The sequence below is a fragment of the Amblyomma mixtum genome, chromosome 8 (assembly GCF_055824585.1).
Source record: "Amblyomma mixtum isolate Tamu chromosome 8, ASM5582458v1, whole genome shotgun sequence".
Taxonomy (NCBI): Eukaryota; Metazoa; Arthropoda; class Arachnida; order Ixodida; family Ixodidae; genus Amblyomma; species Amblyomma mixtum.
This window is the reverse complement of record NC_143019.1, coordinates 80,358,151-80,380,556: the sequence shown is the minus strand read 5'-3', so window position 1 is coordinate 80,380,556 and position 22,406 is coordinate 80,358,151. Positions and strand designations below refer to the sequence as shown.

General features: G+C 45.7%; 1 protein-coding gene across 1 annotated transcript; it reads left to right on the top strand.

The window, feature by feature from the left end:
* Window positions 1-2,880: 2,880 nt before the first annotated feature.
* On the top strand, window positions 2,881-3,849 carry LOC149333170 (sulfotransferase ssu-1-like). Its single transcript, XM_089557671.1, has one exon. The coding sequence runs from the start codon at window positions 2,881-2,883 to the stop codon at window positions 3,847-3,849; it is 969 nt and encodes a 322-aa protein (XP_089413797.1).
* The last annotated feature ends 18,557 nt before the right edge of the window (window positions 3,850-22,406 follow it).

Sequence of the window (22,406 nt, the reverse complement as noted above, 5' to 3'; positions counted from 1 at the left end):
TCGTCTTGCTGTATAGCTTAAACTTCCTGCCAGTTTAATTTCAGCTTCCTCAGCCAGTTGCGGCTGAGCAGACACGGCAACACTTTCCCACCGTCATCTACTATCAGAACAGGTAGAACGTCGGTTTGATTGCCGTGCTCAACACGCACATTAGCCGACCCTACGACCGGCACTAGTTCTCCTGTGTACGTTCGTAAAGGATACACTCCAAGTGCTTCATCTAATATAAATTGAATTAAATAGTTTGCGATTCAAACCATTTGGAACCAATTGGAATGTCCATTTGGCTCTGACTGTGCGTTCGGAAGCAATCGAAGCCCATAACAACTATTTATTAACTATTGGCTACCATACAAACAAGCATCTCTCCAAGTAGGACACCGGTAAGCATGCCTAAAACTTAAACCATAGAAACACTAAAAGACTTAAGAGGTGACGCAAAACCAAAGGGTTCAGTATGTGTCCGCAAAAGTAACCATCTCCGCAACTCTGTACACCGTTAATTAAATTCCCTTCCTCAAGCTATTGGCACTGCTCCGTTTAGTGTAGTTTTTGTATTTAATCCCGACTGCAGAGATGGCGGAATGAAGAAAACAATTCAGCACATTATGCTGCTCATATATTTTTCTTCAAGGTACTTCGTTATATCATTGTTCTGTGCTTGTGCAGATCAATGCGAAAATCATTGGATTCCACTTGGGTTTTGTAACTAGAACCTAATCGAAGCCAGTTGGAAGCTGCAGTTCTAATGCCTACTTGTACACTCTAATGGAACACCTTATTGGAGACCGCCAAACTGGATATAAAAACATCCACTGGGATAACGAATTGGATTTCTGAGTCGAACTGGCTAACCCTCTGAACCCATTTGATTGAAACTGGATGCAACTGGAATCCGCATTTAAATCCGTTTGTTGTTCTTCTCGGTAGCTTACAGCAGTAACCTATCTCGCAATTCAAAGCAGAAATCTATCAAGGCGCATTTTAGCAAAGCAGTCGGATCGTAAAGGCCAATGCGTAGAGGAAGCGTACATGTGACTAAAAAGTTTATTATCCACAGGACACAGGTGCGCAGTTAACAAAAAAAGAAACTGCGTCCCCTGAGGTCTCGATAAACAGACGTGATGTATAAAAATAGTGCTGCCTGTCCTCCATCACACGTCGCAGCGGTCAAGTCTATCGCAGTGGAGCCTGGTACAAGCTTTTCTATTCATATTGCACGTACTGGGGTAAGTGTGGATTTTTCACCTGCTATCGAATTCTCTTAAAAGCGCATCAATATTAGAGGGATAAAAAGAGCAGTCATGGAGGCTAACATGTAGACGCTTCCGGCACGCACATATGCCCATTTCTCACATGAAATATGCAAGCAAAATAATACCCGCAGAACACTCTTATGATAACAAAAACCTGAGAGGTGCCTTTAATGAAAATTGTTTTAGCAAACGATTGCAAATGTGTATTTTTATGCGCGCTTCAGCTCGGTATATAAATTTATGTTTTATATACCTGCAAATGATTTAAACTGGTTAAGAATTAATCATGGCTGCTGGGGCCGAAGAATCTTAAAGCATCAGTTGTTAGTAGGCATAGCGCAAAAACTTTTTTAAAGAAGCGTAAATAAGTTTAAAGAAGCATACATTGCGCAATAGAAAAGTACACCGACAGCCGTCGCTAACTCTGCTGTTATGTAGTGATAACCGTCCTCTCCAGGTTCTGTTTTCTGTTTTAGGCCCACAATATACATGCGCTCTCCCAGAAAGCTTCAGCTCACAGTCAGCGTATGCCCTCTCTTCACCTTACACTCATCCGGTATATCGTGAAATATCGCATGTCACGAAACAACTAATAAAGCTCAAAAGTTCTAGGGAATTTGTTCCCGAATTTTTATAAAAATCGCCACCGCAGTTCGGCAACACTGCTGACGTCAACTGCAAATGTTATAACTGAAATGAATCGTCTCTTTCCTGAGCGAGTAATGACAGTTCTTCTCTCTTAAGTCTGATGCTACGCTTTCATAGTCTTTTTTGACCTTTCAAAGCATGAAGCAGTATAGCTATCGCTTGTAAAGAGAGAGTTTCACCGTTCATGCTAGACTAAAGAATGATTGCATTAGCAAAAATTTATCAAACCGGTGTTCGTGAATCGCTTTTTTGCCACCTCCTTTTGAGCGATATATTTGTAATTTCTGATGCATAAGCACGCAGCGTAACTCGCCCAGAAAAGATTCTCGTGAGAACATCGCTTTTTAGTTTGTTTTTCTCCCATTCAGAGGCACTCAATAATGGCGTTTTAGTCGCTACTTCAACAGACTGGTGAGTCGAACGCAGGGGCACGTTAAGACATTTTGAAAAGAAGCAAGCAAAAAGCACGCAAAGCCCTAAGAAATTCTCTGCTGAGTTTATTAAAGCTTGTAATTAGTTATCTATCCAATATAAACCAGCACGGTAGGCAACCACAAGATACTGGCGTGATTTGATCTTTAGGCCATATATATCCGATAAAGTGCTCTACCTTGAGCTGCAGATTAGTTGGTACAGTACTTCACACGAGATGCGGAGGTCGTAGCTTATGATCACAAGCACCATTTCTTTTCTTGTACTTGTTCAAAAACTATGCCCGAAAATGATTATTATATAACTAATTACACTCCCTAATTATCAGCTTCAAAATAAAAAAATTCGCCTACATTGCTTGGTTTAAAATTGTAGACGTAGGAAATCTATGCGCTAATCCGGTGAAAGTAAGCGGTTTCTGCCAGCGCATCACAGTGTAATGCAAGGAGATACCTAAAATAAGATAATCGTCATGATCGGATATTTACCTCATATTCTTTACTCGAAAATAATTCCGTGCAGGTGGGTTGTCTGAAGTCTCCAAATGGCGAAGAGGAAGCCGCACTTTCAGCTTATAAATGGCGAACCGAGGGGTCCTCACTACATCCCGGACCTCTTCAGGGACGCGCTCAGATTTCATCCAGGAAAGGGCGACCTGGTACTGCTTTCTTACCCAAAAGCCGGGACGCACTGGGTTCTATACATTGTGCAGCTCATACTGAAAAGAGGCCAGCCCGTGAGCTCTCGTGAGCAGTTCAAAGAGAACATGCGCTATCTTGGAGCTTCAGAGTTGGAAGGTTGGAAGCCAAGCCTGCCTTTCCGGCTGCTGCAAACACACTTTCTACCGCGAAAGGGGGCACTCAGTGCTGAAGCAAAGTACATCTACGTAGCTCGGAACCCTTGGGACCTCGCCGTATCTTATTTCCACTTCGTGAGCAACGTGAACATTTACCGCTTTCAGGATAGCTCTTTTGATGAGTTTTTTGAGTCCTTCCTCAGTGAGGGCATACTTGGTCATGGCACCTGCTTTGACCACGTAGTTTCCGGATATGCCATTAAGGACCAGCCTAATGTGTTCTTCGTTTGCTATGAGGATCTGATCGAAGACACGCAGGGTACGGCGCTGAAACTGGCGCACTTCCTTGGAGATATCTACGCACTTGAATTGCAAGAAAACGAACAATTACTCAGGAAGTTAATTGAACGCTGCGCGGCAGAGAACATGAGGGAAGCCATGAATGTAAAGTTGGCCATAAACTCACTACCTCAGTCAAATACTTTGAGTGAAAGCAATAAAGAGACTGGGAAGGATGCAGCTAAAGCTGGCAGCAGCACATATAACTTCGTAAGAAAAGCCAAGGTCGGCAGCTGGAAAGAATATTTCTCGCCAGAACATCTCCGACGCATGGAGGCTGCGATAAGAAGGACGGAAGAAATATCGCCGGTGATGGACCTGTGGAGAAACATCCGCAGCGAAGCGATTGCAGCAGCTGGCATTGAAGATGACAAATAAAATGCCTGCGTTTGCTCTTGTCTAGCAAATAAATTTCGTCGAGCTCTTTTCCTCGAATAAAGATGTCCATGGATTGCCTTGATTAACCTTAAGGAGGGGGAGAAAAAGCTTGTTTCCCAATGGCATTTTTTTCCCATTTTCATTTATTTTATTTGCTCAGAGTAAATACAGTAGACCAAAACTTTTTGGACCGATAGGCGAAGCTAGTTGGGGCCCTCAGTCCTACACACTTGGCAACAAAAAATAATCCAGTGTTAAGATAAAATAGACACAAAGTAAGGCTAGTGAAACACAGCAGGAAAAGGTTTGGGAGCTATGCATGTCGCAATACATTATGAAGAAAAAGTATTTTCACAGAAAGGTCTGTTTCTGACTACTATGACGTCAAACCGAATAGTATCCCATTTGTGTGCACCAGAAAACTATTATGTGCTTGCCATGAATTTTTTTTGTTTATTGCATGAATAAATACATCAGTAAGATATTGTAGTTGTCATGCACCTTCACCGACAACCTTGTGTAATAAACTTTATTTACCAAATGTTCGTCCATCAGTCGCAATACATCATCCGCATAGTCCTGCTGCTTCAAGACTTCTTTTAATTTATGCATATGTTCCACAAAATAACGAAATACCGATCATGGATCCAAGTCACAATGTCTAACAGCCGTTCTACTTCTCCAAATACTGTAATGTTCCAATAACATAATCTGATCATACTGTGCAGCATCATTTGCAGCGGTCAGAAACCTAATTCCGCAAGGTGCCAGTGGCAAGTCTTTTTTAGGGTTATTTTAAAAACATCCCAGTAGAACACCGCATCCCAACAATCCAGGAGCACGTGTTCTACCGTCTCTGGTCTTCTGCGCAAGACTGTTTGATCCCAAAGAAAGAAAAAGGCCATTTTCCTCTAGCAATGTTTTTACTGATAGGGTTCCTTTATGTAATTTGAGAAAGAATGTTTACGCCAGGTGCAACAGTCATCTTCTTAACTCGCCTGAGAACGTCTCTCCCAGGGCCTTCGCAGCATAAGTTTCTGTACAATGACGCTGGAAACAAACTGTTCAATAAGATCCATGTATAGTCGCTTTCTCGTTTCATTCGCTAAATACTCTAGAGATAACCGCATTTGCAAAAACCTCAACGACCAGACCACGTCTCCCAGGAAGCGAGACACTGTGTACTTCCGAGAATTGCACGAAAAGACAATGAATTCAGGAAGTGCACTGAATAACAAGATTTGCATGGCTGTTCGTAGGAAGGCGTCATTATATTCACGCAAAAAAAACGTTAAAACAACATGCTGCACATATAAATGCATTAAAGACAGTCCCCGACCTTTACTCTCCGGAAGAGATTATCTCTGCGAATTCGTACCAAACTGGACGGCCAAATGAAGACCGCGAAAGCTCAATGGAACTTTCCGATATTGGTTCGTGCACAATACAATACTTGAAGTAAATACGGTATCCTCACCACAAGAAAGGTGTTACACACAGTTGCACGCACGAAAATGCAAACATGACGACCCACCCATCCTTTCGCCCTGCCCCGCATTTCTTCCGCTTTTCATTCCAGTAACTGGTATTCTCCCCATATTTGTACAGCGGGACTCCCAAATAAACTCTGGGAGTTGTAGCCCATCGGACCCCGCAGAACAATTCTGGTTCTAAGTCCCATTGCCCATGCCAGGCTCCGAGACATTTGTCTAAAAAACGTCGCCACCACTTAACCAGCAAAACCTTTCGGTTACTTGTAATGCTTCTACAATGCTGTTGCGGTCTTCACAAAAGAGCGCCACGTCATCAGCATATTCCACTATTCTCACTTCACACTCTCCCAAACTAAAATCAAATGTGCCCTCTCACAGTTATCATCCTACAGAAAGGCTCCAAATAACCAGCAAAATTCTAGAGGACAATGGACAACCTTGCCGAACAGATGCCCTGACATGTATTCTTTCAGACAACCTTTTGTTTATCATAAGGCGAGTCGAGCAACATGCATAAGCAATTTTACCCTTTTGAGGACAACCGAAACCATACCAATATGTCCCAGCAAACAATAGCGTATTTCATGAGACATCCGATCAAATGGTTTTTAAAAGTCAATTTGAACCATAGCAACTTTCTTTTTTAGAGCATCGCAGCACTCGAGCACGCTGCGTGCTACATGAATATTTTTAAATGTTCTTCTTGCTTTTATTCCACAGGTTTGGTGATATCCTACAAGATCATTTATCACGTATTGCAGTCGCTTAGCTAAAACTTTCATCAGAATTTTATAATCAAAGTTTCTTACCGTGATTTATTTGTGCTCGCCTCAGCTTGTCACTTTTAATAACTTGGCTGGGTCATCTGTCTTACGAATTAAGACCGTATGAGCATTGATAAACGAAGGTGGCAGCCTATCGACCTCAAAACGCTCTCTGAAAAACATATAAACCAAAGTGGCAAGGTCATATTTAAAGCTCTTATAAAAGCCGCACTCGAACGGTCAGGTACCGGCGACTTTCCGGCATTCAATTCATCAATTGCTATCTCGATTTCTTTAGTACTTATTTCGTTCTCTAGTTCTTCAGTAATCTCATTTCTTAACATAGGCATAAGCTGCAGAAAGTTTTCCCGAAACTCTTCTTCACTTCGTGCTTTACTTGCAAACAGCTCACCGTAATGTTCCACGAATGCACTCGATATTTGACTTTGATCACTGAAGATTTGTCCTTTGTATACGATAACTGAGATCTTGTTCGACCGCGCGTATCGCTTTTCATCTGAGAGCGCGCGTTTTGTTGGCATTCCGCCGGTAAGCCATTTTTCCGTGCGTGCTCTCATCGCTGCCCCTTGGAACTTGTGAATATATAAAGCTCCCGGCCCAACTTTGACGCCTTGAATACCGGGTGTCCGAGCTAAATGTAACCAAACTTTCAAAAAAGGCGAAGTGTCCTGTCCAGGGAAACCAACTGACGGTTGTTCATAGTCGCGTAGCTTAGTCTTGAGTATTTTTTCGCGCTTCGAAGTTCATTACTTAGTTAAGTTTAGTGAGCTAACTTTTTAATTACTGACTGCAGGAAGAATGTGTCAATGAAAAAGTATAGATCGCCTCGAAAAACCGCTAGTAGTGCTGTTTCCGTCAAGTTACGATTTACGTAGTTTCATTTATTGGCCTTAAAAGAAAGTTGTCACGTGACCTGCCCCTCGCTCACTTCTCTGCCCCGATGTGCACCCAAAGTATCGAGGAGAAAAAAAAACGATTTTATTCTTTAAGGCGCGTCTTGGGACGTTGAAGTGGCACAGTTGTCAGCTTTTTGTTATTGTGCAGGTTATGGTTAAAGGCCGTTAAAAAAAACTACTTTACGTAAATATTACTTTGCTGCAAACGTCTCAGTAAGCTGTTTCTCAAAGCGATCTACAACTTTTCTATTGACAATTTGTTCCTCGAGTCAATAATTAAAAAGTGAGTTAATTAGGCTTAACTAATTAGTCAACCTTGAAGAACGAAAAAAATACTGCAGACTAGGTCACGCGACTCTAAAGAACCCTCGTTTGGTTTCGGACGGCTAGGACATGTCATGTTTTTTAAAAGCTTGGTTACATTTAGCTGGGACACCTTGTATATGCATGAACATGCCCGGCGCTTGTTTCTCTTCGCGCCCTAATTCGCCAAAAGCTGTCGCAGTGGCTTTTCTTCTTTTTTCCCCCAAACTTTCTTATGGTTGAGCGCTCAACCGTATGAATTTTCGCCTCCTCCTTAAAGCATTCACAAGATTCAATACATGCTGTTTCACTATTATTAAACATATCCATGCCTTCCTTAACCTTTCTTCAAAAATATGTCGTCTCCTATAAGGCTTGAGTTTAGTTTCCACAAATCCTAGCTCATTTTTGCTTCACGCTGCTTCTTTCCTCCCAAAGTTATCGTAGCTAGACAGTCGTCACTAAATGACATTTGCTTCACTTCATACTGCTCACAGGAAACGAAAACTCCGCCGACACATATATTCTTTCCAGTCGTGCGTGGCTACTACCTTGAAAATGCGTAAAATGCACATGTTTCTGACTATTCATCAGGCCTATTACGTTCTCTAAGCTGCACTCGTTGAGGACACTCTACAACAAATCAACACTCAGGGCTTTTACATCCTTTACATTTGAACTATCTTTAGGGTCCAAAGCAAAACACAATTGAAATTTCCCAATGATATCAGCACTCGACTGTATTCAAGGAACCAAGCTAACAGTTCAAAATACCCGCGCCGTTCATTTTGTATCGTAGGAGCATAGAGGACAACAACCCTCACCGCGAATGTTTCGTATGTGAAGTGACACGCAATAAACCGCCCCATTGTACCAGTTATTATTTGTTCCTCTACTATGACTATGTTTTTCGTCTGTAAAAGAGAGCATCCCGCCTACAAACGAGCCGCAAGGCTTACACAAACTTTGAATTGGGACCGAAACCAAAGCAACATGTTATCGGTTTGCTGCCCATCCTCAGCTTTTGATTCTTGAATAGCCGGGATATCTAGGTCTAACTCGCCCAACAGTCGTCTCAACTGCACTTGCTTACGCTTCGAGGCAAGTCCTCGTACGTTCAGAGTGCCAACTTTTAGCGGTTTCTTCAAATAAGACATAGCGTGCACAAAGCAAACTAACAACAGTGACTAAAGCTCACTGCTTCGGTCTCTCGTCGCGAGTGAGCGACGAGGACCGCGACAAGGCTAACTTGCCTTTCTTGGCTCCTTCCCCTTTCCATAGCCTTTCTAGCCGACGGAGTTCTCGTTCCGTAGCTGGTGCCTTTTCGTGGTCACGAGGTCGCTTAATGGAAGCGACTATCGCATCCATCGGCGCTTCGGAGTCGCGCTCGCCTGAAGTGCTCTCCCTCGTTGGCTCTTCTGTAGGTGCAGCAGCATCCGCCTTCTTGCCAGTCGTTTCTGCAGCGGGGTCACCTTGTGACTTCTCGTCACCAGCCGGCAGCTCCGCATCCTGGAAAGGACGGCCGTCGCTTAGTCCTGAATGGGACGGGGCTCCGGTGTTCTCAAGCTCCTCCTGGTCCATGAGCAGCTCACTCCCGTCGTCTTGTCGTGGAGCAGTACCCGTGGCCACACGCGCATACGTGCGCACTCATCCTTCCAGTTAGTGTCTGAAGGAGGGACACAAGCCCACCTTGGCGTGCGGCAGTCACGTCGAATATGCCCGGTCCTCTAGCAACCGTAGGCATATTGGTAGACGTCTAGGCACCCCCACTAACACTTGGCTTCCGTAAAACTTGAAAATTTGAGATAAATCATCGATAGAGAGCCCCTCCTTCAGAACGATATGCACCAGACGGGTTGTTGATTCGACTTCTTCGAAACCCGGACTGTTCACTGCTCGCCGGTGGCATCTGCCACATCCCCGAAGTCTTCCAAAGCCTTCTGCCATGTTCATTCGGCACGGAGAAGGGCATCGCATCCAGTGCACCCTTAGGGCCAACTCACGTTTGTTGGAGTCAAGGACCGCACAATAGCGTTTGTTCAGTTCTAGTGCTCCTTCTGACAGCAGTGATTCCATCGCTTCCGCAGTTTTCAGCTTCAGCATGCACACAAGCGACATTTGAAAGGCGCCAATGCCAGCCACGAGGCGGCTGTTTCCAAATCCAGCAGTTTCCAAAGGCTGACGAAAATCCTGTATGCGATAATACCGCTCGGCAATATCGCAGTGAAGGGAAACCGCCTTGTTCAATGCGTCTCCTAGAGGCAGCGTTGGCAAAACTAAGCGATCGCGCACTGGTGGGTGTCGCTCGCCGAAACTGCGGCAGGACATGATCGATAATGAAGCGCGCTCAGAGCTCGCCATCACACGACCGTCTCCCGCAGAAGCCAGAACTGGACTGCTGGCCATGAATTTTGCGCGTTACAGGGTGATTAAAACTAAGGTTGTCTGCATTCCTAGTGTTACAAGTTGGCAGAGCAATCAGATTGATTGTAAGGGGGTAGTTGTTTCAAGTAATTTTATACACCGTTATAGAAAATTTTAATTAAGACAGATGCAAAAATGGAAATATTTTCAGTTCTTCAAAGACTTGACATCTTGCATTGCGCAAGTTGGTAGATGTGATAACCCGTTAAGCCCTTTTCTTAAGACGGATCATTGTATCCAAGTGCGTTTTAATCGTGGAGGCGTACGAGTCACGACAGCACGCAAAATGACAATGAAATATGAAAAATGAATATGAAATTGAACTATCAGAAAATCGTTTTTAATTCAGGTATACCAAACTGTTCACTACATCTAAATGATGTAAAGCGTGATGATAGAAATCATAAGCATAAGTTGTTTATATGTAATCTTCAGTTAAGGATATGATGAGCCCAACTCCGAGACATTGAATCTAGTAAACTTTTACCAATGGGCAGCAGAAATTGAATTTCTAAAACTCCGTAATAATTTATCTATATTCAAAGCGAAACGTTTTTCTTTGTGTTGTTTAATGTTAAGTTGTATTTAATCAGCCAAACTGGCAGGTTTATTAATGCATTGTTAGCGATGGCTTCTAAATTCTGAACTTTTTATTTTATTAGAAAAAATGAGAGCAGTATCATCACCATACTTAATAGTTTTAGGTTCACTGCTGCTCAATGGCAGGCCCTTAACATAAAGACAAAACAAGATGGGTTCTAACACCGATTCTTTAGGGACTCCTGTTAAAATTCTATGGTATGAGGATGAAAAGTTGTACACGAAAACATTTCGTTGATGGTTCTTTAAGTAGCTAGCGAATAAATCTTAAGTTTTTACTGCTCTCATTTCTACAACAGAACCATATTTCTCTAATTTCTGGAACAAAACTGAATCCGCGACAGTATCAAATGCCTTCTTAAAGTCTAAAAACAAAACTACTGATATGTTACTGTTACATAAAGACGATTAGACGGTTTGTGTCAGTTCCATCACCACGCTGGACGTTGACATCTGGGACCGAAATCCATGCTTTGAAGATGTGAGGACATCATTTTCATTTAGGTATATTTTGCAGTATAGCTATTGCTTTATCGAAAACAGTATTTACAATACTTAAAACTAATATGGGTCTGTAGCTGCCAGGACTATTAACATCCCCGCTTTTATAGGCCGCGATGAATTTTCCTGATTTAAATTATCCTTCTATTTTACTGTTCCATACGTAATTAAATATGTTGCCATTATCGGGGCTAGAACCTCTATATTGCCTTTTAGAATCTTTAGAGTTATGCCGAAGCATCCGGGTGCTTTAGTGTTCGCCAGACTAGAGTCCACTGCAATAATTTTCTCATCTCTGGTGGCATCTAGCACAAAAATATTTTGTGCTCTATCACCACCAGTAACAGTCTCAGGGAAGGCTTCCGAGCTAGCTGTTAGTACTCCGATGTTCGCAAAATACCTATTAAGTTCTTCAGCTGTATTAGAATCAACAAAATCAGGAACTGCGGATTGTCAAGGTGGTTTCCTTATTACGGTATTAACAACCTCCCGCATTTTTGCGTGTTTCCTTGTCCCTGTGGCACAAGTGAAGTATTAAATTCGTTTTTCCTTGTGTGTATCTTACCTACCTCTCTTTTGTAAAACACGAAACTACTGTAGGTAGAAGCTATTAGTTTTCTGCGCTCTGCACTTTTGATACCACGCGTCTTTTTTATCTCGTTCAGTGTATATGTAGTCATCAAAGGGCATCAAAGTCATCAAAGTAGTCATCAAAGGGCATACCTGTGGCGTTTATATGAGATACAGCATGTTCTTACTCGCATCAATACAGAAATGAAGTTCGAAAATTCCGCAATGATTCCATCGCTAAAGAGAGAGCTATGTTGGATAAGTACAAGTTCGTTTCGTACAAACCTGTAATTGATTCTGGTTTTACCTAAAGTGTTTTGCAGCTATCAATGGCTTTCTCCATACGAAGAAATGCTATTACTGGTAAATGCTCTGATATACGTACATTATAGGCGCCAGCCGGTATATTATCGAAGCTGCAGAAAACATGACCTAAAACAGTGGCCGATGTTGTCGCAATGATAGTTTGTCGCCATCCCATTGGGCCTCAATCTCTGCGTTGTTGACATAGCATTATTCCTCTCGTTAATCTGCTGTCGGCTAAACTTTTAAATTGCCATGGTCAGCTGGCATATAAAGTTACACTCGAGGCACATAAATTTCCTTCCCAGATTTGCCTCCTAACGTGTTTTCTGTCAGATAGAGTTTTCTTGCACAACTATGTATATCCTGCTGCATACTTGTTTAGTTTTACTTCATCATGCAAATTTGGGATAGTCCGCCCATCGTATCTCGCTGAACAAAAACAAATCCTTATTAGAGATTTCGACACTATTGGCGTTGTAGTAAATCATGTGTCAAACTTTTTAACGTATGAAATTCTTTTAGCTCCGGTTGTCAGCACGCCTCGGGTGAGCTTGCCCTACAACGGAGTGTGAACTGAAGGGAGAACACGAAACCGAAACTAAATGACGTTTGGTGGAACTTTCAGTTTGGCCCATGGTGCGTCTTTGCTGTGCTGATATGGAAGCACCACAGGCGTGAATAACAGCATCCTCGTATTCCCGTCATGGGCGAAGCTAGGGCCTGCCAAAGTGGGGCTTACACTCCGGCCAGGAGCCCCAGCGGCACGTGTGCAGCCCTCGCGAACTCTGAGCGAAGTTTAGCGGCGTACGTGTGGGGCATTCCGCGCGGTGTCAAATGATTTGTAGACTTCCTGTTGTCGTTCGCAGGCTTTATTTAATTAGGCTTTATTTAGAGGCGAGGATGTGTTTACAAGTTTCCCATGAGGCACTTCTTCGCTCTCATCGCTTCAGGTCCTTGAGCAAATGAAGTGTATGAATGAAAGACGTGCACTGTCACCTTGCGATTCAAAGTAAAAAGTGACGAGAAGCATTCGTGCAGTGGCAGCGAAGTAAACTTAGGTGTCCAGTGTTGCACCTGAGCAACAACTGAGTTTCCTCCTGCATTGCATGTTCACAAGCCATCTATTAGGCTGTACAGACAACATGTGTAGCTTCTTTTTGGGCGTCTTCTGACGCGACCTAATTGAGATACTGGGGAGTGTGCGATCTCCTACTGGCAATAATTCACTATCCATTTTCGCTAACTTGCAGCATGTGGTCTACAGGCCTCACTGAATGTGCCTGTTTGAAGAAAAGGAAGGCTCCAGCAAATGTTTAATACATGAGAATGAAATTGCCTTGTGCTGCAATGAGCATCATGAAAAATATCAACCTCGAAAGGTACATCAGAACATGTACTTGCCTCCCCTCTTACTCAGCTCCAATACATTCTGCTGAGCAACGAATTTATTGTGTCTTAAAGGGTTGGGCATTTTCATTCAATTTTACATGTCGTGCGAACAGCAAGGCCACGATTTGGCATAGTTTTTTATGGTGGTAGCAGTCATTCCTCTTCGGGTACCTCACTGGCACTTTGCGGACTCGAAAGTAGGTTCAACCACTCTACCCTTCGAGTGCTGGAACCAATGCACATTCTACCCTCCGGTCACAGAAAACCAAATGTGCTTAGACGCGACCAACCAGGTAAGACGAACATGTCTTCGAAAGAAGTTGCTGTCTGTTTTGACTTACTTCTAGATGAGAATCGTGCCGTGAGCTATGGCCTTCCGCTTCTTGAAGTAGAGGCTCCTCTTTAACACTACTATGTCCTTTCCAAGTATAAATGGCACATTCATACTGCAACAATGGCTCGACTCATAAGCACGACAATAAAACCCACCGTTATGGAAACCTGGTACTCATGAAATCACAGCTCTAGAGAACGTGAACCATAAAATTAGCCATTGCAATGAACACAATTGAAGTACTAAAACAGCGAACAAGGCAGGGGAAAGCCTTAGGGTGTTTGCCAGTGTTTCGACTAAAGGCTGAAGACAAGTGCCCTCGAAACTTTGGCAACCACCCTGAAGTTTCCCCCCACTTGTTCACTTTGTGGTTATCAAGCACCCACTTTATTTATTCCCAAAACCAGCGCAGACTAGAACGGCCCTCCTCCCTCCGTCGCTGCCATTTCTGACACCTACAATTTCAAGACTACTGTATTTTCTGCTTTTCTGTAAATAATATTGTATAACATGCACTGATCATTTTATGCACCTTACCGCTCCTTTATCTAATGCCTTCGGGGCTGGAAAGTATTCGAAATAAATAAATAGCTCGCATGTTTGCGTTTGATAACTTGTTGTAGTTGTACTGAAGGTTTCATGAAACATGTGCATACTTATCCCGTTTCTTGAGCTATATCTGATACGAAGACATGTTGGCATATAACGAAACGCCACCAAATAGGCCTCTTAGAAATTAGAATATGTTCGCTATCAACCAATAAGTACAATTTACCATCATCACTTCTTGCAGCATCATTCAAAAAAATTCAGGTGGGTTCATATGCGGCTAAGTCGACATGCAACACAGAACTAAATTTACCCTGCACTGAAGGCACCTTTCCTGCAGTCAAACGCCGTCTCGTCAAGTTATAAAATATGGCTGTTGCGAGCAAATGTGTCTCTAGGTATTTATCCTAGGGAGCATCCCACGACGTTTGCGAGAAACTCGTTCGAGCGACGATCGAATCGCGCATGTTCGACGCCGCAACGTCCTTTAGTGACCATGTCAGCTGCGAAGGTTTGTTTCGTTTCTCATGTCTTATGGGGGTATCTGCACTAGCAGGCTGCGGTTCGAAATGTTTTAAGAAACATTTTCGACGCGCAACCGTCTGGCGCACATATTCGCATTGGGTCTAAATGCTCAAATGGGCAGCCATTTTTTTTCGTTTCCATTTCGCGTAAGGCTCTTCACCACGCAATCCATTGAGAATTCCAATAGTAAAAATAAACAAGGGGTGTTTGAAACTACATCCGGGGCCGCGCTTTGGGTAGAAGAGTGACGGCAGTCGGGAAAACGTCCCTTCAACTGAGCTTTAGTGCTTCATAAGAGGATAACAGCGAAAGCTTTTGGAAAAAGAGTCAAGAGAAAAGAATCACAAAAGCGTAAATAACGCAACATTCAACTTACAAATGAATTACGACTGAAAGCAAGGCATCTGTGGCTAAAAAAAATGTTTCCACAGGGCACACGTCAGCACTCAACAAAGATTAGAAATCTCATTCCCTCAGGCGTCGTAAAGAGAGGCTATCGAGAATGTGAGCATTGTCTGCCGTCTATCACAGCGCACATCCCTCTTTTTGCGGCTGTCGAGCTTGGTGCAGGCTTCTTTCAGTACACACTGCGTATAATAGGTTAAGTGTGGTGATTGTACCGGCTCTCGATTTGTCAAAAAGTACATCATTAGGAGCGCTTGAAAGTGAAACCAGGAATGCTATTTAGGGGAATTTTGCTGCGCTTCATATATGCTCCAATTTTGCACTGAAATTTAAAAACAAATATAATACGCCACAGAACAGTCAAAACAAAAACTGAATTCGTACCGGACCTTCACAAATATCGTTTCAGCAAATGCATACATTTAAGTGTTTCTGCGGACTTCACAGTGCTCCACTGCATTGAGTTTTGGATGCGCAGCGTCGGTCAAATGTTCCCAGGCCACGGCGTGTGCTTTGGAGCAGTACAGTCAGGCACTTACGACATCTCCGAAGCGAAAAATATCTGTAGAGGGCAGAAAAGGTATAGATCTAACGTCTCAGAACCTTAATAGCTTTATTGGCATCTTAAGTGCCAGGATATACCAATGAAAAGCAGACCCTGTGGCCTGGAAACTTCTGACCAAACCTGTACCTTCAAATATTAGCGTTGATAACAGATTAATAGAAGATGCAGAATCCTAAAAAATCCTGAAGTGCAACCTGTTATTAACCAGGTTGCAGAAAGATCTTTGAACTGCTCCTTGTCTCCTCTTGGTGTTAGACAGGGGAAAGGCTGGGGTGAGGTCTTTTTGTTTAGAGAAGTTAAAGAAACATTCGGTTCAGCGCTTTCTTAACTTAAGCTGCAGACAAGAGCAGTCGAACGGAATGTTACACAAAGTAAGGTGCCTTCATTGGTTAGCTGCACCAACTGCCAGAGGGAGCATGAGCTCTTGGCGGCAGCTTCTCTAGTGACAGCCTGGACCACACCTGTTACATCCGCCCGTTACGGCACCCACATGTCGGCGGCATGCCATCAGTTGTTTCCAAAACAAGAGCCAAAACAAGTAGCATAAGCAGCAATGTTTCTGGCCCGCCTTGCCTCCTCCTTTGTGTAAACGACCCCTCCTTCCATGGTAGGCATGTCTTTCACTCAGAGCAAGCGTGACTGCGCCGACGGAATTACTGCTGCGTATCCCCCTTGCTTTGGTTTTTAATGCGAAAGCCTTTAATGCCTCATCGTTGTAAGCAGCAGTTGTCGACAGATATGTCACGCTTTTCAATTGGTCGAAACGGTCGTGACGTCACAGTGCGCCAATTTCAAACGTGGCCAATTGCACTTTGGCTAGTAATTACTACCATGCAATTAATTGAAGGGATCATATAGTGATGCTCTAAGTGGGACTGGGCTTAGTTAATTGCTTATTTATACAATTAGCCTAAATAACATTTCTAGTCAGGCCATATAAATAAATAAAACCGAGTAGGAAATTGGTCGAGCTCGGGAATCGAACCCCGGTCTTCGGAGTTCGACACGAGCATGCTATCCACTCCGCCATGCCAGCTTTTTTTTTCTTTATTGCCAGGCTTTGGCTCATGACATTGCACAACAAAAATACACATAACGCTATATACATACGACACTGTCGTGGTCAGCCAGCACGGGACTGAAGCTCCGCCATGCCAGCTCGATGGTTTGGAATGTACAAAGGCCCTTGCTGAACTTGAAGCCCGTCTCAATGCCAAATTTGACACCTTGTTGGAGACAGCGATGGAACGCCTTATAGCTCGAGTCATGGAGGCTATCCCCTCTATGATCGCTCAACACGTCGCGAGTAACCCCCGCCTTTCTCGCAGAGCCGGCCCCCTTAAGGACGTATCTGGTCGGCCCTCTAGATTATCCCGGCGAGTCAATGACCTCGACGATGACGAAGACAGCTGCCCCCTTCCAGGTGCTGAGCTTCAGCCCCTGGTATCTGGCTCGGGGGCAGCCTCACTACCACCTATCACGTCAAAATCTGAGCATGGCGGGACACCCTCGGTATAGGCGCTCCGCCCTTTCCAAATCGGCTTCCCCCATTACGATTACTCAATGGAACTGTCGGGGGCTCCGGTCCCGTTCCAAGCGCGCCGACCTCCGGCTTTTCCTATCAACCTTTGAGCATTTGCTAGCGGTGGTTGCCCTCCAAGAGCCAGGGAAAGGCGCCACACTAACAAATTATACGACGTTCCAGCAGGACCCCTCGTCTTGTCTCTGCGTTCATAGAAATTATACAGCCAACCAGGTCGACTTAGACATACAACTTGAATACTCCTATGTAATGGTGACCCTCCTCCCACTCCGCAAGCAGGACCCACCGTTACACATACTCAATATATACTGCAATCCGAAATTGCCGAATGTATCATTCGCGGACCTCTTTAGCCGCGCGCTGAGAGTTGCGGGTCGGACCCCCTCCTGATTGTGGGCGATTTCAACGCTCCCTCTCGGATGTGGGGTTACTGCCGTGAAGAGAAGCGGGGACGCAAGTTGGCGGAGCTTGCGTCAACGCTGGGCCTCACTCTTCACACTGACCCCATCCATCCAACTCGTATAGGCAACTCCGTGACAAGGGATACGTGTCCGGACTTGACCTTCACCCACAACATTCAGTATGCAGACTGGGTCAACACCGACGAAACCCTCTGCAGCGACCACTGCCTCCTGAACATTACGATTAGGACCTATCCTTTCGCGCGACCAACAACACAAGCCCGACTCCCAGATTGGACCAAGTTCAGGCAAAATTATAACACTGCCACACCAATACATGAACAAGGCTACCAGTCTTGGTCAGAACAATTGGTCTCTAGCGTTCGCTCCTCCGAAACTCAAATTCAGCTCTCAGAGGCGGTTTCTGATGTGGACAACCACCTGCTCCACCTCTGGGAGGCCCAGCATTGCCTCGTCCGTCGGTGGCGTCGGCAGAAGCACAACCGGAAACTTAAAGCTCGCATCGCCGAGCTCACTCAACGAGCGGCTGAGTATGCGGCCCAACTCGCCGACTCCAACTGGGTGGCACGATGCAACACGGCCGCGCGGCAAATGTCCAGCCGGAACACGTGGCGACTTTTTCGCGCCCTAATTGACCCCACGCAAACACGCACGGAAACTCAAAAACACCTCCAAAGAGCCATACACAGCTTTCAGGGCAACACAACTCAGTTGGCGCACAAGCTCCGGGTCCAGCACTTGTGCACCACCGAGGACCCCCGCGGGCCGGCGTACTCTTATGCAGGTTCTGAGAACGTTGAGCTGGGTCAACCGTTCCAGCTCCATGACCTGAGGGCGGCCCTGGCAAAAATGAAACGTAGCACCGCTCCGGGTCGGGACAAAATTACAGTCAAATTGTTAGCCAACCTCCCCGACCCGACATACTTGTCTTTACTGAATTACATTAACTCAATCTGGCTTGGGGAAGTACCACTCCCCATCGACTGGAAGACCGCCCTGGTCACCTTCATTCCTAAACATGGAAAGGCCATCAACACGGACAACCTCCGCCCCATCTCTCTGACTTCTTGTGTGGGCAAACTCATGGAGACGATGGTACGCGACAGGCTGTCCGAGTTCATGGAATCCAAACATCTTTTCGCGGACACCATGTTCGGGTTTCGCCCACAGAGATCTGCACAGGATGTCCTGCTACAACTCAATCGGGCTGTCCTTGACCCCGTCGAATGCGCTCACAATGACAAGGTCGTACTCGCCTTGGATTTGAAGGGAGCATTCGACAACGGTGCCCACGAGATCATTCTCACCCACCTTTCTCAAACTAACTGCGGCAGAAACGCCTTTCAATACATTCGGCAATTTTTGACAGACAGACAATCTTACATTCGAATCCAGGATAAGGAACATGGCCCTTTTCATTTAGGAACCAGGGGTACACCACAGGGCGCGGTGCTCTCTCCCCTTTTATTCAATCTGGCTATGATGCGCCTACCGGCCCAGCTGGGCGCTGTCACCGGTGTACAGCATGCGCTGTACGCCGATGACATCACCCTGTGGGCCACACAGGGTTGCCTTGGAGACATTGAGGCCAACCTGCAGGAGGCGGCGACCATAGTGGACCGTTATGCTCGCCGCTGCGGCCTCCAATGCTCCACCCAAAAGTCTGAATTTGTGCACATACGCCCCTCACCAAAGTGCACAGCCAAAATTTCATTGTCTCTTGAGACAGGTCCAATCCCTGAAAAAATCGAAGTCCGGGTACTGCGGCTCTTTATACATCAAGACAGACGGTCAGAAACAACATTGGCCAAACTCCGTCAGGTGGGGGACCAGGTGGGCCGCTTAGACCGCCGGGTTTCTAACAAGCGCGGGGGGTTACGATGTAAGGACGCCTTGCGGCTGGCGCATGCATTTGTAACCAGTCGAATTCTATATTCGACTCCATACCTCCACCTGCGGAAGCAAGACGAGGATTCACTCGAAGTCGTCCTCCGCAAAATTATTAAGCGGGCTCTGGACCTCCCCGTGACCACCTCCAACAAACGCCTCCTGGGGCTGGGCATGGTGAACACATTTCGGGAGCTCTGGGAAGCTCACTTGACCAACCAATATACACGTCTCTCGAAGACATCGTCGGGTCGCCGCCTTCTTGCCCGACTACACATCCAACACACCACTCTCATGGAAGAGCGCGTACGTATTCCATCCCAGTGGAGATGCGCCCTCCACGTGCGCCCTCTTCCCGCGAACATGAACCGTGAGGACCATAATGGCCGGCGCCTGGCGCGGGCGGAAGCCCTGGCCCGCCACTATGGATCGAAACCCGGCGTATTCTATGTGGATGCCTCCGGCCCCCACCATGGGGGATGGTTCACGGCCGCAGTCGTCCACGAATCCAAAACAGTGAACGGCCTTACTTTCCGAGCCCGTGACATAACACACGCGGAGGAGGTCGCCATTGCTTTGGCTGCATCTCATTCCAATTCAAAAACAATTATTTCCGACTCGCGAGGGGCATGTCGGAACGTCGAGCAGGGCTGGGTACCGTATCTAGCCTACCGCATTCTCCAAAACAGCGTCTATACCGGGGACCCCGCTCACCGGCGTATCGTTTGGGCTCCGGCTCACATGGGCCTTGAGGGAAATGAGGCAGCTGACGCCGCCGCCCGCGCGCTCTCTCACCGGACATTCCCCTCCGACCCCGACGATCAGGAACTCGAATTCTCTCCAGCTTACTCGTTTAAAGACATTTCTTTACTTTATCAATCTGGCCATAGTCTTTATCCCCGCCCGTGTAAAGGTCTCTCAAAGGCGGAGGAGCGGCTTCTGCTTCGCCTATATACAAATACTTTGCTGTGCCCGGCAGCTCTAAAACACTTTGACCCTTCTTTCTCTGGCAGCTGTCCGCACTGTGCGGAGAAGTCTTCGGACATCTACCACATGGTGTGGGCCTGCCCCTCCAACCCTGCTATCCCCCCTCACCCCAACCCAACCCGGGAGGACTGGGAGGCGACCCTGCTCGGCTGCTCTGACCTGCAGGCCCAACGGGCCCTGGTCGCGCGAGCCCGGGCAGCGGCCGACGCCACTGGGGTCCCGAACTAGGGACCTCCACCTAGTACTTGTGAGGGCTTGGCCCCCTTTGGGTCAGCTCATACCTCACCTCCCGAAGTTTATCTGTAAATAAATGTTTTCCACCACCACCACTCCAGTGAATACGGTGTCTTCGCTCACTGCCATCCTCCTCCCTTCCCTTTCGGCGAGGTTTAGGTGTCCACCGAGATATGAGAGACAGGTACATTTCCTTTCCTCAAAAACCAATCTACCGACGAGCGAGGCGTAGAACCGAATAGGCGATGGCGTTCTATGGACTCCCTGGCAGCGTTGCAAGACGCTGTCGCGTTCGGCTCTTAGAGGCGAAGCTTAACATCTTAACCACACATCAGTGACCGCAGTTTAGGTAAAAAAAGTGCACCCCCCCCCACCCCTGAATTTTGACGGGTTTCCACCAAGATATGTGAGACAGGTACTGCGTAATTTCCTTTCCTCAAATACAATTTTCATTTTCTTCATTACGGGACATCTTTGTCTTTCTTCTTTCAATCCCCCTTCCTCCCTTCCTCTATGGTGCGGTTCAGGTGTCCACCGAGACGACAGAGAATTACTGCGCCATTTCCTTTCCTCAAAAAGCGTTACGTTCTAACGGCAAGGCATCGCGCCGAATGGGTGGTGGCGTTCCGTGGACTCCCTGGCAGCGCTACAACACGCTGTCGCGTTCCACTCCTAAAGGCGAAGCTTGAGCATCATTAATTAGCAGTTAATTAGTATCCAGGAACAAATCAGTAATTAAACATTAATTAGTGATTTGTCATTCTTTAGTAATTAGTACTCAAATACATGTGACGCCACCAGTGCCACAGGAGCAGGCAAAGTGGTGCGGAAAACGCATTCGCCTCTACGCACTTTAGACAGTCAAAGTGCCCCCTGAACTTTTCATAGCCGCAGGTGATGAAAATTTCTAATCATATTGATCTAATCAGGTACCTACTCCTTTCAAACACGATAGTTAAAGAACATCTGAATGCCGACTTGCTCATCAAATTAGAGAATGAATATGCAGCTGCCTCGCGGAGAGAAGCATTTTATGAGATGCATTTCGCAATGCGACACTGGAGCTGGTTAAAGACTTGTAGGAATGTAGGTATCACGCGGTCCTATTTTCTAGGTTGCGCCAATACTCGAATTTTTCAACAGTGAACCGCATAACCTCCAACTCGATTTTCTCAATCAATAAAATTGCATATAGGCACTATTCGAATATTTTCAAGGTATTGGGATGAATTACTAATAATGCGTATGAATAAACGCAATGACCACTTCCTGAAATTAGCGGACATTTGTACGCTGCAGAGCATACGAAATCGGTCTTCGCAGACAGTAGGTGCGAACGCAGCCACGTGGTTCGTTCTTGCCGCAACGCTCTTAGAGCTCAAATTCATTGCCTCCAAGACTAGATGACACAGCGGAGCTCAGCTAGGTTTAGCTAACCCTAGCAGCGTCCCAGGTCTCTGAGGCCATGGCTCAAGGCTAGCGCATCTCTACTGGAGTATAGTGCAAGCTCATTCACAGAGGCCAGCAGCTGTAATAAAAGTGAATTTTGTTATGCATGTCACACGGAAATTATTGGCTCACTGAAGTAAGACACTAACACTGCTGAGTTTCAAGAGTAGAGATTGGTGTTGGACCCTTTGGCAGCGAAAGCCACCATAAATTATTCCGCTACACTTGATCGCTGCCGCTAGAGCTTCGCTGCATTTGCTACCCCCACTAGCTAAATGGGATGTTATTCGATTCGATTCGTATTCAATTCAACTGTTAGCTACATAATTTTTCTTCGATTGGTTAGCAAACTTGTGCTATTGGTGTTCCATTCTATCTAGAGAAGTGTTG